This window comes from Amblyomma maculatum, chromosome 6 (genome assembly GCF_055883805.1).
Source record: "Amblyomma maculatum isolate TAMU_Amacu chromosome 6, ASM5588380v1, whole genome shotgun sequence".
Taxonomy (NCBI): domain Eukaryota; kingdom Metazoa; phylum Arthropoda; class Arachnida; order Ixodida; family Ixodidae; genus Amblyomma; species Amblyomma maculatum.
This window is the reverse complement of record NC_139349.1, coordinates 83,704,102-83,720,085: the sequence shown is the minus strand read 5'-3', so window position 1 is coordinate 83,720,085 and position 15,984 is coordinate 83,704,102. Positions and strand designations below refer to the sequence as shown.

At 42.8% G+C, this 15,984-nt stretch overlaps 1 protein-coding gene across 2 annotated transcripts in view; it reads right to left on the bottom strand.

The window, feature by feature from the left end:
* Positions 1–232: 232 nt before the first annotated feature.
* The window catches only part of LOC146186152 (solute carrier family 22 member 15-like), a 31,242-nt gene continuing 15,490 nt past the window's right edge, over positions 233–15,984 (bottom strand). The window contains exons 3-8 of one of the 2 annotated variants that reach the window (XR_014708083.1): positions 15,666–15,884; positions 10,101–10,315; positions 8,966–9,080; positions 7,603–7,675; positions 3,179–5,030; positions 233–3,137 (exon numbers count right to left, since the gene is read on the bottom strand). Coding sequence is in view for 1 of the 2 variants with exons in the window: in XM_084607056.1 (XP_084463182.1) it covers positions 4,761–5,030; positions 7,603–7,675; positions 8,966–9,080; positions 10,101–10,315; positions 15,666–15,884 (892 nt within the window). In the remaining variant the exon portion in view is untranslated. Of the gene's footprint in view, positions 5,031–7,602; positions 7,676–8,965; positions 9,081–10,100; positions 10,316–15,665; positions 15,885–15,984 lie in introns of both variants that reach the window. The other variant, XM_084607056.1, reaches the window with a different exon arrangement.

Below are 15,984 nucleotides of genomic sequence, written 5' to 3'. Positions count from 1 at the left end.
AGTTTTTTCTGTGGGTACAGGAAACCCTTAAATCAACCACAGTGAAGGATAGATGAAAGGATAGCAGTTCTAACATAATTGCCTGACAGGCCGCATGTGTTCTGGAACTCCACCACATCAAAATGAGTTACGTACAGGTACGAAAAGTTCATCCTGTGTGAATTTGTGAGTGTCTGTTAAGCTGCGAATATTTCCTTCCTGGCTTATGAGTTTTTGCAGCAAAGAACATGTGTTGCAAGAAGTCATCAGAAACTTTATTCTGAACAAAATTGTGCTCTCTCAGAAATGGAAAACTTGTAGCTTTAAAAAATACTTAGTAAAAAAATACACATAGACTCTGAAGGCCATACACAATCATCCTATTGCACATATGTACAGGATGTATCTTTGGCAACACTTCCCAAGTCTGTGCTGCTGTGGTTGAAGCGATTGCACTCCACTCTACATTCACAGCCATTGCTACTACACACCCATGCTTACTGGTTGCAAGGGCAAAAATGAAGGTGTAAAAACTGCATTTGTCATTTGATTCTCGAAAGACCTACATGGCACCTTTCGCATGTCGTTTAATCAGCTTCCTCCATCAGCTTCACTACTGTGAAGCGAAGAATAAATTATGTCTAAATTTGGATAAGAACTCTGTCTAGTTGTAGACCATTGTGAACAAATATAAAAGTATAGATGCTGTAATAATACAGGAAGACAAAAAGCAATACACTTCGTACTGTGTACTACACTTCTGTACGAGAGCTAAAATGTATGCTTTTTCTCTTTCATTTTACGGCTGACGTCCACGTTTTTGAGTTTACAAAGAGTAAATAAGCAGCAAACAGAATACCTACGCATCATCAGGTGAATGCTTTAACAGTGCCTCTCATCCCAACTCACTTGTTGACCACCTCACTAAACATACTGGATGTACGTGGTAGACTTCGAGACGTGCAAAAATTACTACACAATGAAAGGACTAAGCCACATTAATAACCTCATCAACCAAACAACGCAGGTTTCACAAAGCTTCGCAGCCTCTCAAATATGCTGCTTTGCTCAGCAACCGTCGAAGGTATAAAGAGAATATTACTATACTGTCAAATGGTCTAACAAGACTGCTGTAGCATGAAACAGCAGATCTAGCGAGCGTGCACACTGATGACTGCCAAATATCACGAAGTGCTCAAGGGCAGGAGATGACATCTTTGTAATCCCTGCAACCAGCAGTGGCACTACCATTAAAGCCAAGTGCTACCTCTTTAGCCACGACTGTGGTCAGTGCCCTGAGCACTTTCAACCAAGCAGCAGATCTTTTAGTACACAGTGGTAGTGTATAGGGTTCAAAAGTGATTCGTGACTTGTGGCTTTGAAAGTCACTTTGGGTCACATCCCAATGTGATTCGGCCTATGAAGAATGCTGTAGTGCGCTGAAATCTTGCAGTACACAGGCGCTTTGATTTTCGCCTTCATCGAAAAGCGGCCGAGATTCGATCCTACATCCTTAGGTTCAGCATTTGAGCACCATGAACACTGAGCCAATGCAGAGAATAGTACACCATAACATTTCAAGCTGTTCAGTTATAAAAAAAATCATTGTCAAAGGCTATAGTATTATAATCTGCCTGTTGTGTATCTTCACTATACATAACTAAAACCATATTAAGTAGGGGTGTGCAAATACTGAAATTTTCTAATATGAATCGAATCCAAATATAGGGAAAAAAAATGCCTTCAAATATCGAATAGACTATCTGGTCAGTGAAAAAAAAGCAAAAGCAAAATAGCAAACATTGTTCGTCTTGTTTATTTCAGACTTCACATAACATTGGTATTTATAAGTAACATTGAACTATAATTACACAGGTGTACACCCTGCTGAAAAATTCAGTATAAATTTTGAACAGGATTTTGTATACGGATGTGTTGTACAGGAAGGACCTGCATGAAACCTGGTAGAGTCCAAATTGTCCAAATTAACCAAAAGCTCAAATGGGCCTGAAAAAACTACTAAAAACCATTTGCATCACAGTATTGCATATGATGACCACCTGCATGATGGTTGTCTGCATTTTAAATAAAATCGAAGTGAGAATGACATTTCTTACCCCCCGTTTCTTCGTATGCTTTGCTTTGCACATACAGTCGAGAAGGCCTTCTTTGCAAAAAGGCTCCATCGCATTTTGCGGATGCTTCACTGCACGGGAAAGCTTGCAATGAAGCACGCATAACATGAATACGGAAATTTTTGGTGTATTCGATAATTTTTGAATGTTTGGAAATTTCGAATATAAAGTTTTCGAATACGAACTGAATAACAAACATATTCAATTTATATTCTAAATTTCGAACATTTGCACACCCCTAATACATTAAGAGAAATGAAGTTTTGAATTTGTTCAAAAGGACCAAACATCGCAGGAACCCTAATGTTTCACTTCAAAACTAGCAACTTAACTGCATAAACAAAGCTGTTAGCCTGCATGGTTGGATCATGATGCAATAGTCTGGTGTGACTAGTGATAGACATACAAGGAAGAGTTAATGGTTGACAAATATTGCGGCTGCCTGCGGCTGTGTCTAGGCCAGATATCCATTCTGCCACAAATAGATATCAGTTAAGCTGTAATGCGCAGTTACTCAATATGCGGCAGCAAGTGCAAATCATTAATAAGAATAAGGAATAAAAAAACTAGGCTAGCTTTTTGAAAGCTGCAAATGAAGGGTTTAGTTTTCATTGGCAAAACATAACAGAAAGCATCTGTAAGTAAATAAGGCTATTGCATGGCTGCCATTTTTCACAGTCTCGGCAAACGGTCACGGACATTACAATGTGCTCACCTGTAGATCAAGTTTTCTCAGTACATCTGTAATGTGAATCTCTACAGATATTTGCCCGTACACAGTAACAACATTACGTTCATTTCTGGAATGTACTAACGCCTGGTACATATCGGCATAAAAAATATGGTAGCAAGTTGGACAAAATGTGCACAACACACAACAAAAAATTTTCTTGAAAAAGCAATTTCATAAAACGCAGCCAAAAGGCATGCACTTCAAGCCACTTGAAAAGCAAGCAAAAAAATGCACAACCTCAATCCAGCATCACTGCAGCAAAAATATGAAATATTGTAACAACCAAAGACCTCAGTCTGTGAACGAGAGCCTAACGTATAATAATACAGACCCCAGTCTGTGAACAAGAGCCTAACGTATAATAATACATGGTCAGCAGCTAGGACTAGAAACAGCTGGACTTAAATCTAGCATAAACAGTTCATTTAATAGTAAACACGGGCACTATATCTGCCTGGTCATGCAACAAACATTGGGCTAACCCAACCCTTCCAGACCATTACGAACTTGAGAGATGCCTGTACCTAGTGATTAAGTGCTGGTAGATTCTCTTAATAGAGATTGATTACATAGTTGAAAGATTAGGTAAAATATTTTCTTAGAAATTGGCGACTGTCTTTCAAACGCAAGGAAGACTGCACTAAAACTTGTACTCCACTCCAAAGGCGTTTCACCGGAATGCAAAGAGGCCTGATTTGTACAAGCTTTTGGCCCACAGCCAACTGGTTCAGGCAACATTAAACATACGTAGCCGGTGCTTTAGTCAAAGTTTGCTGAGCAAGAAGCCAGAGCACCCAGAAGGCAAGTCACCAACATAGAGTAGGATGTGCTCACTTTCATATACCCAAAAATCTCGCGAGAATGTGATCAGTTCATACAGGTGCAATGGCGTCCAAAATACAATGGGATAAAGAAGGGTGTGAGAAAAATGGAAACCACCCTTTGGAAAATAAGGCGAAAATTTCATCTGCCCACAGTGACAAAAATTCACGTACAAAGTGTGAAAAAGTTCTCTCAGCTAGTTGCACTAGCCTTCTCATTCAGCGCTGCTGTAAACTATGTTGGGTCAAACGGCAGTGCCGCCAGTTTGGTACCGGCGGTGGTTGTGGCAGCAGAGTACGACCTTAGAACCTTGCAACATCTGTCCTACATAAGAAAGAGGAACACCTGTAGGCATGCTATGCACAGTTTCCTTCCTACCACTTCTCACTTCTCCAGAGGTTTTCACCAAGCCAGATAGCGCTATTATTCCGAGAACATCACATTTTTCGGCACACTGTTCCAGGCTGAACGTTCGCAGATCAGACACGATTTCCACACAAGGCAATATGGATGATTACGACTCAGCAACATTTCAGAGGTTGATCAATGATGTGTCCGCCCAACTTCTTGTTCATGTGTCCACCCCAAACTTCTTTGTTGGGGTGTCTGCTATGTCCGCCCCAACCTTCTTTGAAAACATTCTTGAATGAAAACAGCTCCTCACTGACAGCATTTTGTTGGTCTGTACTGATGTCTTCTGCAGAAGCTTGGCGAAATGGTCCACACATATTGGCGCACTAGAGGATGCACTCAAGCACAACAATTGCAGGAAAGTCATTCTTAGATCAGCATACAGGCCCAAACAGCACATCTGTGCGTAGAGTCCTAAGAGCACTTTCTTTGTCCACTGTCGCAAAGTATGTGGCTTAACATGCATCATAACACTGCCTGGACTGCATGGTAATACTGTCACATGCTTAACAGGTTCTTGAGGGGAGCCAAGGCAAAGAGGAATGTTCAACTGTAGCACAAAGGCCACAAGCAGGGCCTTTCGTGACGACTTCGCTCGTGACCGCTTTCATTTGCAGTACCACAGTCGAAAAGGAGCACAAGGCATATGCAGCGCATTTCTAACTACCACGCTGCGAGCCTTAACTGACGGCTGGTCGCTGATGCACAGAGTACAGTTCATCTTCTGAACTGCTGGAAGCAGCCTCGGCGATTCCCTCATCTGTAGAGAGACGTGTGAAAACGCCAGACGTGGTCGGTGACAAAAGCGGCCGCTTGTCTTCGTCCTCAATTTCCTCTATGGTCTCGGGCAAGTGGTGCCCCAGTGTCTCGGGAAGTGCAAGAGCAGAGAGGCCCGTGATCAACATCAGGCCACCAAGAACAGTGAACTGTAGGCCCGGGATCACATTGTCCTGCATAAGCAAAAAAATGGTAAACGTGAAAACAAAGAAGTCTAGTGACACCTTGCATGTGTCTTTACACGTATATTTAAAGGCGATTCTGCCAAGTTTGCTGCAAGACATGTCACAAATGTGGTGGCATGTCTGTCTGGAGCCTAAGCAAAATGCTTGCAGCTACTGTACTCATTAGTAGCAGCAGTAACTTCCTTCCGCTGAAGACTATGTTAAATGACAAGTGAAGCTTTGCTAACTCAGGAGTATGGTTTGCTAGTTGAATACATTTGCAGAATGCATGACAAAGGCTGCACAAAGAAAACAGAAAAGAGCTGCTGTATCAGCCTGCCACAGTTTACCCCCTCTCTCTACTTCGGCAGTGTACTACTCTGGGCATAAAGTGATGATAATTAAAACTTCATTTTCCACCGAGTTAGGAAGACCCCTACTCCCCGCTCCTGGCACGCAGGCCTGAGGAACGGGGGCTGGAACCTCCGCGACTAAAGACTGCGAATATACATTGGTTATTCACGGCCTCAGCCCCCAGGCGAACGGCTGTTTGCTGGTCAGCGGGGACTTCGCTTCGCCGTAGGGTCTCCCAGGCTTCTCCACTTTTAATGTTGTCCCTAGCGCCCGGAGACTTAGGGCATTCCCAAAGTATATGGTTGAGGGTCCCCCCTTGCTTCGCAGGCTTTACATTTATCATTTTTCCTCTCATTTATCTGGGTGTGAAACAACCAGACAGGGTTTGGGAAATTTCCGGCTTGTAATTGCCGCCAGGCTATGGTCTCTATTATTTAAGCTAGGATCCGGTGGCGGCATCAGACGTCTTCCTAATCTGTAATTTTCGATGATTTCTTTATAGGTTTGCAAATGTTCGTCCATCTCCTGGCAGTCGGGCAGCTCCGCGTTTGCCTGGAAGTAGAGATCTCCGGCTAAATCATGGGCAGCCTCGTTGCCGGGGATGGACGTGTGTGCTGGGACCAAAATTATGGCGATTTTGCGATCGATTTTAGCTGCAGCTAATAAAATACGGGCGGCCTCTTGCAAGACCCTGCCTTTTCCGATATTCCAGATAGCAGTTTTACTGTCGCTAAATATCAATCTAGCGTTCGTTCCGACGCAAGCGAGAGCTATTGCGACCTCTTCAGCCGTGTCTATGTTTCTGCTCCGGATGGTGGCGGAGACGACTGGTGCGCCACTACCATCGACTACCGCGGCGGCTGCCGCCCCCGATCGGCCGCTTGCAGCGTTTGCGTAGGCCACTTCTTTTACTCTGAATTCTTTTGCTCTTTTAACCAGCGCTTCTGCTCTCTTTTCTCTTCTCTCCTTGTGGTATTCTGGGTGCATGTTGCTGGGGAGAGGAGGGACAATGATGTTCTCGCGACATTGTGGCGGTAGGGCAAACTTGTCGGCGGTGTTGAATCTGTTTTTCGACCCACCCGTTCTAAGGTGGCTTGACCCGTGCATGTTCTACTTAATCTCTCATGTTGGGCAATTCTCACCGCTTCAGCAAGTTCTGTCCAGCTATTATGCACTCCCATTTTAGAAACGGGAGTGCATAATGGCATAAAGTGAAAATAATGGGAATCAAGGAAGAGGTGCAGCAAAACCTATTCTACCAGCCTGTCTTACTTCTAAATTCCCTTGCTGCAATCCTCCTTTAGCTGATGTGTAAGGTTTAGACATTGCAAGTTTATTAAGTGTAAATCATCATCATCATCATCAGCTGGACTATACCCACTGTAGGGTGAAGGCCCCTCCCATATTCCTCCATTTAGCCCGGTCCTGCGCTAGCTACACCCAATTGACCCCTGCGAACTTCTTAACCTCATCTGCCCACCTAACTTTCTGCCGACCCCTGCTACGTTATGTATAGGCAATATATTTCACTCATCAAGCAAGCCCAATAATTAAGTCACCATGGCCACCTCAAGGCAAGGTTATGGCCTTAATGCAGGTGTGCAACTAAAGTCATTGTGAAAAACGTGCACTAACAACAAAAAACTTTAAATGCTTAAAGACATAAGAAAATGTTAAGATGTTATTATAATGGTAGTTCTAAAAGCAACTTTGGACAGCCTAGGTTTCAGCTGCCAACAAATCTCGCAGCAAAAGTCACCAATAGAAGACATCACAGGCTGCTGATTGAGCAAGCAGACAGTCACCAACAACTCATACAGTACCATCCCAAGCATCATCGCCGTCACCAACAACTGATACAGTAAAGACACTGATGCAGTAAATGTTTTTGCTGGTCTGAAAAACTTTACTACAGAGACGTTCTACTCAACGTCTAATAATTCTGGTACGAATTACCACATATGTCTCACATGCAGCAGAGGATCGCGCTGACAGTTGACTATACAGTTTTTTTTTCTGCATTCTTTCCTGCTGTCGCCTTTACACAGAGCATTAGAGCCATTGAGTGCATTTAACTGTAGAAACATGCCATAGTGTTTTGCAGTCTTTCTGCATGCTAGCATAGCAACATGGAACAAAGTTCTTGTCACAGAAAGCTTCCAAAGAGCTTCCACAAGCACATGCAGATGACACCTTGAAGGTGCAATAACAATGGAAAACTGCTTACCAGCAAGCTCACAAACGGAGAGAGTATGCCGCCAATCCTTGCCGCCACAGAAACAATGCCCATGCCAACATTTCTGCACAGATAGAACGACATAATGAATGCACAAATGTACATGTAAACACTGAGAAAGCTTAAGGTATTCTATACATACAAACCAGCACTCAGAGAACTGCGTTTGCGGGATACTTTACAATGCTAAGTTTGCTCCTGAAACAAAGTGCCGAGCTCTATACAGTCAAGGTCAAAATTTTCAAACTGCCAAAATATATATATATTTTTTTAACTGTCTTGCCACCCAGTCGGCAGATTATCGTTAGCAAATGGCATATGCATGCTTCTTCATGCTTCCCGACTTTTCGATAAATGGTTTGCCTGAGACAAATTTTTTCTTAATACCGTACCTCATAAATTTTGTCTATGAGTGTGCATTTACAAAAACCCTATTTTCAGGTGTGCAGTGAGCACATGATGCTATTCCACCCACTGATGGTTTCTGTCAGTGAGCCTCTGCTTGCAGGTACCTTTGAGTGCATGGGTTTGTGGTAGTTCCACAGCCAGCACTTTCTGTACATCGTCTGGGCAACAATGAGACTACAGGTTTCTCAAGCAACATAAAGTTCAACACTACTTTTCTTCATGCATCATGACTTCACCTGAAAAAAAGAAAATAAGAAAAAAAAAAAAGCAGTCTCGTGTGGCCCCAAACAGGCTTGCACACCTGGCAAAATAAAAAATTCTGAAGATTTCTTTATTTGTGCCAGTGTCTTCCAAACTTTCAGGCAGTGTCCAATTAATTTTTTTTGCAAGGACGTTGCAGTCACAGCTTGAAAAAGTCTGCTAACATTGCATTCACACGCTGTGCAAAATGCAAAATGTTTGCATTTGCAGAACGTTTGACGTCAAGAAGCATGGAAATTCAGAAGTATAAGATCGCAAAAACTTCTGCAAATATATCTTCCTGGGCTTTTATGTCACCATGACTTCAAACACACAAGCATTATTACTGAACACTATGCACCGCACAAGGGCAGCCTAGCTAACCATAAGCACACACACAAGCAGCTGCAACAGCAAATGTGAAATGTAACCGGTCACAAGTACTCCTGCTTGATTCGGCTTTGATCGGCTACTTAGCCAATTGTCTGCCAATGGTGCTAGTATGGCTGTTGATGGTGACGATAGCTGTCATGGTGCAAGTACAGATTCTGTGGTCCTGGCTTCACAAAAACTATACTTGTGAAGAAAGAGGGAGATAGGAGCAGGGCAGTTGTCAGACAATCATCATAAAGTTCATGTGTAGTCTCCTGATGGGATCGAGAGGCAGGTATGCGAATGTATCAAGGAAACAGGCTTAAAGTATCACCTGACTATGGTTGGTAGCAACTCCGCTGAGTAGACATAGATGATGGCAAATGACATGGAAATGCTCATCTTCGCCCCCAGGGACAAGACATTCCGTAGCACAGCGCTGTAGTTGACTGCAAAACACCAAGACACGCACCATATTTGGCTAAACACGAATAAAATGTGGTTCCTAACAGCAAACCTTGTAGCTGTAAATGCACGGATGCACGGATGTCAGAATGCATCCGTTCAGAATGCACGGATGTCGGTTGACTGATTTTATTACAATTACGACAATGAACCGGTGACAAATTTGAGAGCGTAAATGGCCGACTGAAGGTATACATAAGCTTTGTCTACGGCATACAGGTGACAATTCAGGTTCAGAATTTTCCACATTTATCCTCATAACAGATTCTTTTCAGGTGAAATGTGAACACAACGAAAAAAAAAAATGGTATACAAAAACAGCTGCAGCATCAATGCATGAGAGTGACAATGTCACAAGCCTTTCATTTTTCATTGATGGAGAGGCTTGCACAGTACTCCAACCCATCCTTTTTCTTATGTTCTTATGGGAGTAAAATAGTAGAATATGAGGCTTCAGTAAAAACTACAGTGCTTTTTACAATATCTACCAAAGGCACACTGGGGTTGCTGCCATGTTCCTCTAGTGGCCTCTGGATGCCACAAAACATTGAATAATAATAACCAAAAGTGCAGACTGCTTGATATCTTAAAATGAGAGCCCTTCCTGTGTCCTGTAAATGTTTTTCAATTCTGATACAGACCAGCAGACAGACTGAGAGGCATACAGAAAAGACGCTATGTGATACTGAACTGAAGGTAGGCTTCATAGCAATATTTGATGGCCTTAAAATAGGAACATTACGGTTCTTCAGTACTGATAACACAAATATATTGCCCTCAAAACTTGCTAACTTCTCCAGTGATATTGAAGACCCTAGTGCTGTATGACATCAATTTTTCGACCACCTAATGTTTTGCCTTTTTCACAGGCCTGTCTGTTTGCTGAGCAAATTCAGTCTGAATTTGCGTGCCAACCAGCTGTTACGGCAGCAGGGAAGTTTTGTCAGAGCCGTGAACTCTGCGCGTGATTTCTGTGCTGGAAAGGGGGATCCACAGGCACTCACAATGTCCAGTGAATTGGACAGCAATGCTTGCACCACTGCCGATCAGCATGATGGCACACAAGGTATGCCGCCTGCCCACATAGCTGAGCAGGAAGGCTGACAGCAGGTAGCCCGGCAGTTCGATCAGGCCCGAGAGGGCTGTGCTCACGTACAGGCTACCACCCAAGTCACCAGCAGCCATCGTCAGTGCATAGTAAGTGATGCCATTTACCAGCCTGAAAAGAAAAAAAGAAAAGCGAAGCAGAATGCTTAGAACTAGGGACGTGCGAATTTAGAAATGTTTGAATATGGAAAAGAAAATACCTTTGAATATTAAATATCCAATCATTGAAAAAAGAAAAAGTGAAAAAATAAAAAAAACAGTAAACATTGTTCATCTCGTTTATTTCAGAAACTAGAATTGCACGCAAGTGTATACCCTACTTTTTTTTTTTTTTGGAAAGCAATTCTTGCACCACTGCTCTTCAGAAAAAAATGCCTGAATTAACTGAAAGCTTGAAATATCGATTGGGTCTGAAAAACTGCCGAAAACTGCTTGCATCATAGTAATTTTATCTGATGAACAGCTGCGATAGTTATCTATGTTCAGGATGAAACCGAAGTGAGAACATCATTTTTTTTTTCCCTCAGGTTTCGTCAAGTGTTTCGTCTTGCACATACTGTTGGGAGGCCTCCTTCTCAAAAGAGATCGTTCTTCACAAAACGGCCCCTACGCGTTATGAGGATGCTTCACTGCACAGTAAACGCGGTCAAGCGTCGCGGTGAAGCACACAGTGCGGTGATTTCAAAATTTTTTTGACGTATTCATTAATTTTCAAATATGAACCGAATCTAATAACAAACATGTCCAATGTGTTCTCAAATATTCGCAAACCCAAATTTGCAATGTTTGGCAGCCAAGCACAAGGATGCAGTATTGAATTCATACCACAGTGGCTGCATTTAGGGATGCAAAATTAAAAAAAAAAAAAAAAAAAGACAGTATACTGTGAGACTTCAGTCTACCCATTTAAGGGGAGCATGGGTTCCAGCACAAAATGTTTTTAGTTTTTCATAGATTTAGATAGAATGTTTGCGCATGCTTATAATTATAGTTCAAGAAACTGCACAAAATTTCAGCATTATATTACAGAATGTTTTTTCCTACAAATGCATGTTGTGGAAAGCCTGCACACATTACAAAATGCTGCAAAAAACTGATTTAAACTTCACTGAATTTATAAATGCCTGCTAAGCACCATGACAATCTTTTTGGTTGTCAATTTTATCCTGTAGCTGGCGTAGATGAGTAGACTGCGAAATAATCATACCAGTCATTTAAATTTAGGATTTAGTAAGACTTTTTTTGCATTTAATAAGATTCTGGGAGCTCTTGCTAGTGCAAAAAAAAAAAAATACATGACGACAACTGCATAGTTTACATTGGCAATCAAGCTACTTTATGCAAACTGCTACCAGCAGAGTACGGAGCACTTGAATACCTGTCATCGCACCTTCTGTGATAAATTCACCCACAGCAGACTGCGAGGGAGTCTTTTTACCATTCTTGGCCGAAGATGAATTTTGCTTTCAGCTGCAGTGTCAATATGACATTTTGTACCTTTTAGAAGAGAGTCAGTTCACAACAAAGGTAGATTCATGGGCAAGTCCTGGATTGGGCACTTGGGGTGGGCAATATAAATTGAACTATGTATTCCTTTGACTTGGTACTTAACTAAAAAAGGCTGCGTGCTCTCCTACTCTCCTAAGAACCTCAGGCAACTGAAATCAGTTTGGAGATCTCTTCTATAGCACCCGATTCCACCTTTCACATTCTCCTTCATCTCTTCCCTCATGACGCTGCAGTGACTCAGTGGTTGAGACGCTCTACTGGTGAACGCAAGGACATGGGGTCAAACCCCGGCTGCGGAAGCTGCTTTTTAATGAAAGTTAAAAGCAATAGCCTTCTAAAACAGCATCCTTTATAGCCAGATCTGTTTCGGGAATTTAAATTTTTATAAACCAAACCAAGCCAAACCTTCCCTCATGGTATGGTTGAGGTGTCCGCTGATAATGAAACAGTTACAGCATTTTAAAAACCTTTCCTGGCAACCAACCTTCTTCTCTTCTAGCTCAAACTAACTACTCATGATTTACAATTCCTTACTTTTGCCTGGCAAAAGAGCCAGCAGATGCGGTTAGTATTTTACTTTTCTGCAAAAAAAAAAGGTATCGTTATCCATTTATTGGTATAGTCAAACCCCACTACAATGAATGCCGCTCCAATGAAATATTTCCAATTCTTTGTCAGCGTGCCCTAGAAAGTAAAAGAATAAATATCTCGCCACAAAGTATTTTTTGGGCATGTTTCCTCTTCAGAGAAATTTCTGCCCAGTGGAACTGGGTTTGAAAATGTATTTGACAATAAAATAAGGCTATCGCCACCCATCTGCGCACTTCCATGGTCCACACTGCTTTTTTTTTTTTTTTTTTTTTTTTTTTTTTTTCACTAAACATGTTTGCTGGAATCAATATGTGCTCCTGCAGACCCGCCCATTCACACAAATGAGAAGGCCGCCTTTGCTTGGTGGTGACGACAATTGGGCAGGCTGCCTTGGGACGAGGTGTAGGCGTAAGCTCCCATTTACTCTCAAGCCAGAGCCAGAATAAATCCGTATCTGCAAGCACCACCATCTGCACTAAATGTGATGGGTACTTTTGACGTGATCCGAAGTTTTATTGATGTCTACGACGAGGATGACGCTGAGTGTGAAAATCACACCATGACGCTCATGTCAAGAAATGAAAAAAGCAGGAGCAGCTGACAACTTTTTTGTAAATAAATTATGTTTTTGTATGAGTAGTCCAGCCTAACAATGCTTTTGGCTGATCTCCCATCAACGAAGTTTTTCGTGTACCCCGTCAATTTTGAGGTAGTGAGGTTCAAATATGCTGAAGTACCACTGTTGGTATAATAGCAAGGTGAGAAAACAAAACAAATATACAATACAGGCAAACATACAAAACAAAATTGTAGTACAAGATGAAGCAGTGCTTTCAATATTACACAGTAAATAATTCAGAATTGATACTACACCCGTGGCCTCCGCGACAGAGCGCGGCGTTGCTCCGGCCACCCCATTCGCACGGAGAGAGCGTAATCGGAGAAAGCAGTATGACAGCTCCCCTCTCCACACCGCGACACACGCAGCCCATGGCTCGCTTTCCCTGATGTGGACGGGTGCAGACGATGAAAATGCAGCTATCGTTGTCCGTGTGCAGCTCGCACTAGAAAATTACCGCACAGCAGCGCTGGCAAAAGAAAGTAAGTGGCTTGCTGGTACAATTAGGCGATTGATTCTTAAATTCTGTCGAAGGCTTACGACCGGGCTAAGGTAGGTCGTCATACAAGCTTTCATTTTGAAATGAGGGCTGTCGTGCATGGTTTTAAAACACGACCTGTTTATAGTTGAGCTAGCAGACCGGTTTATTTTCATTCTGCAGTTCTTGTACAAATTAGTTTATAACCTGAAATTACTGTTCATACATATAGATCAAGGAGTTCAATCAGTTTTCCTGCATAGAAATGGTATAAATGTGATTTGTACTCAAATGCTTGTATCTTTCGCCGCTTGCAGATGCCACTCAATGCACTGTCCCAATCTAATGATGGGCAGGGCAGTGCTCTGCAGCCTGCAATTTTTAAGGGATTTTTTTGGCGTTGCATTTAGATGAAACTGAAGCGAATTTCAGTCATTTTCTTGCTCGGCAAGCAAAAACGAGGGTTTTAAACCAAAGGCAAATAAAAACGTTTGAGGATGTACGGGGCTTTATTTACAACGAATCGGAGCCATCATCTTTCGCATCAGTTTTTCGCATTTTCTTTATTTCAAACGTGCAGCACTTAACTCTGCTGCTCGAGCTTCTTTCGGTATATGCTGCTTTGTCGGTTACAGCAGTGCCGACGTTGGATAAAAGTAGCCTAATGAACTTGTCGACCACTTGATAATTTTGATGCCCTTTCTTAGTTTGGTGTAGGATTTCGAGAGAATCGCTGTAACTTACGTCTTTTTTGTGGCTGTTGCGGCTACATGTAGCTTTTGTAATCTGTGAACACGATCAGAACAGCATCCCATTTCAGGTGCCGCACCTTTGTGGACCCCAAATTATAATCTGAGTCTAAAAAGTGAAGGCTTCAGATGACACAGCTAGCAGACTTGTCATTCAGCACAAAACCTTTTCTAAATTTGGTCTTAACCATGCATGGTGACGCTCATCATTTCAAGTAAATTCATGGGTGGATGTCAGTGAGTAATTACTCCCTTATAAGGCACAGAACAGCACACCTAAGTGTTGTTGTAAAGCGCGGCCACTTTTGTAACACACACACAAAAAAACATTCAGCGCAATAGCATGCACTCTGGACGAAATGTTGCGCGGTAAAGGCCACGGTTGCCCCTGTCACCTTTTAAACAGCCACAAAAGCTGCATGCAAAAGCAATTCTATGTGGTTAACAACATACGTCAACTTTTTTGTAGCCTGAAGAAGTCGAAAAAAATTTTAGCATGTTTTCACGATTCTCCTGCGTAAAAACATGCCAACCAAGCAGGTGATGCGACAGAAAATGCGGGCAGTGCCGGCCAAGCAAGCGCCGCTTGAGCCATGAGCTAAGGTCGCCGCCTCGCGGTGTGCCACGGAGTCAGCAAGATTACATTTCTCCGCTGGGCCAGAGCAACGGCGTGACGCCGGAGCCGATCGCAGCGGCCACACTACAACAATTCAGCGATAACAGAGGAACCAAATGCATAGCACACAATGAGAAATACGTTCAGCGAACTTCAGCAATGAAGGTAGTTGCACTTAATGGTTATTAAGGTTGTTAAAACTGCAATTAGTTCCTTGGAACAAAAAATACTATGATTATTTAATACATTTATTGTTCAAGAGAAGAAGTGGAAGCCAGTCATGCTGAAGAAAGCTATGAAATGAGATTTATGAGCAATGCAGGAAGAAGTACAGCCCAGCAGCTGTCTCCTGCAAAGAACACAGTTGCCTTTTCGACGTGGTGGGCAACTACACCTGCAATTAACGGCATTCAATTGGAGGAACATATGCTGTTGGTTCGGATGCCTATGACAAACTATCTTCTAAACCTGACTAGCAGATGGATGCTAAATCGGAAAAGAAATGGCACACCACTCTGAACACTGCACAAAGAACGGTTGCATCACATTCCAATATGAAATCATGTGCACGTCTTTCCCATCATTTTTTTCCAAATACTGGGTTACAGCGATGCCGTTTTGACCTATACGCTGTCGCGCAAAACGCACGGCTAAAAGTGCATTCAGCTATCTTTAAGCAATGCCAGCCTTACTGCCCTGATGTTACGTTATGCAGTGTCCTGAAGCTGCACATGGGGCTGTAGCAGATGCTACAGTGTACATTCTAAATTAATATTCACCACGCGGAACTCTTAGCGTACACTGCATAGTACTCAAGCACCCATAGAATTTTGCCTAAAAATTGCAGCTGCTATGGTTGGAGTGCTTTGAAGATGAGGAAAAAAAACTGCAGAGTCATACCAAAGGAGGATCTGGATGAAGGTGCGGATGCGCAAGGTGCGACTCGTGAAAAGGGTGACTGGGTTGGAGCCCTTGTGGTGGACCTTGGGCTCCTGCAAATCCCAGGTGCGGGGAAGGCACTGCACCCGGCCATTGCGCACTGCTATATCCACCAGGACGAGCCGCGCTTGTGCACGCTGACCGTGCAGGAGCAACCAGCGCGGACTCTCGGGCAGAAGCCTGCAGGAAGCAGCAAACCCAGTTACACTTTGTTAAAGGACTACCAACTCAAAAAGTGAAAGCCACGGGTGCCGTTCATCCGTCTCCTGAATTCATGCGT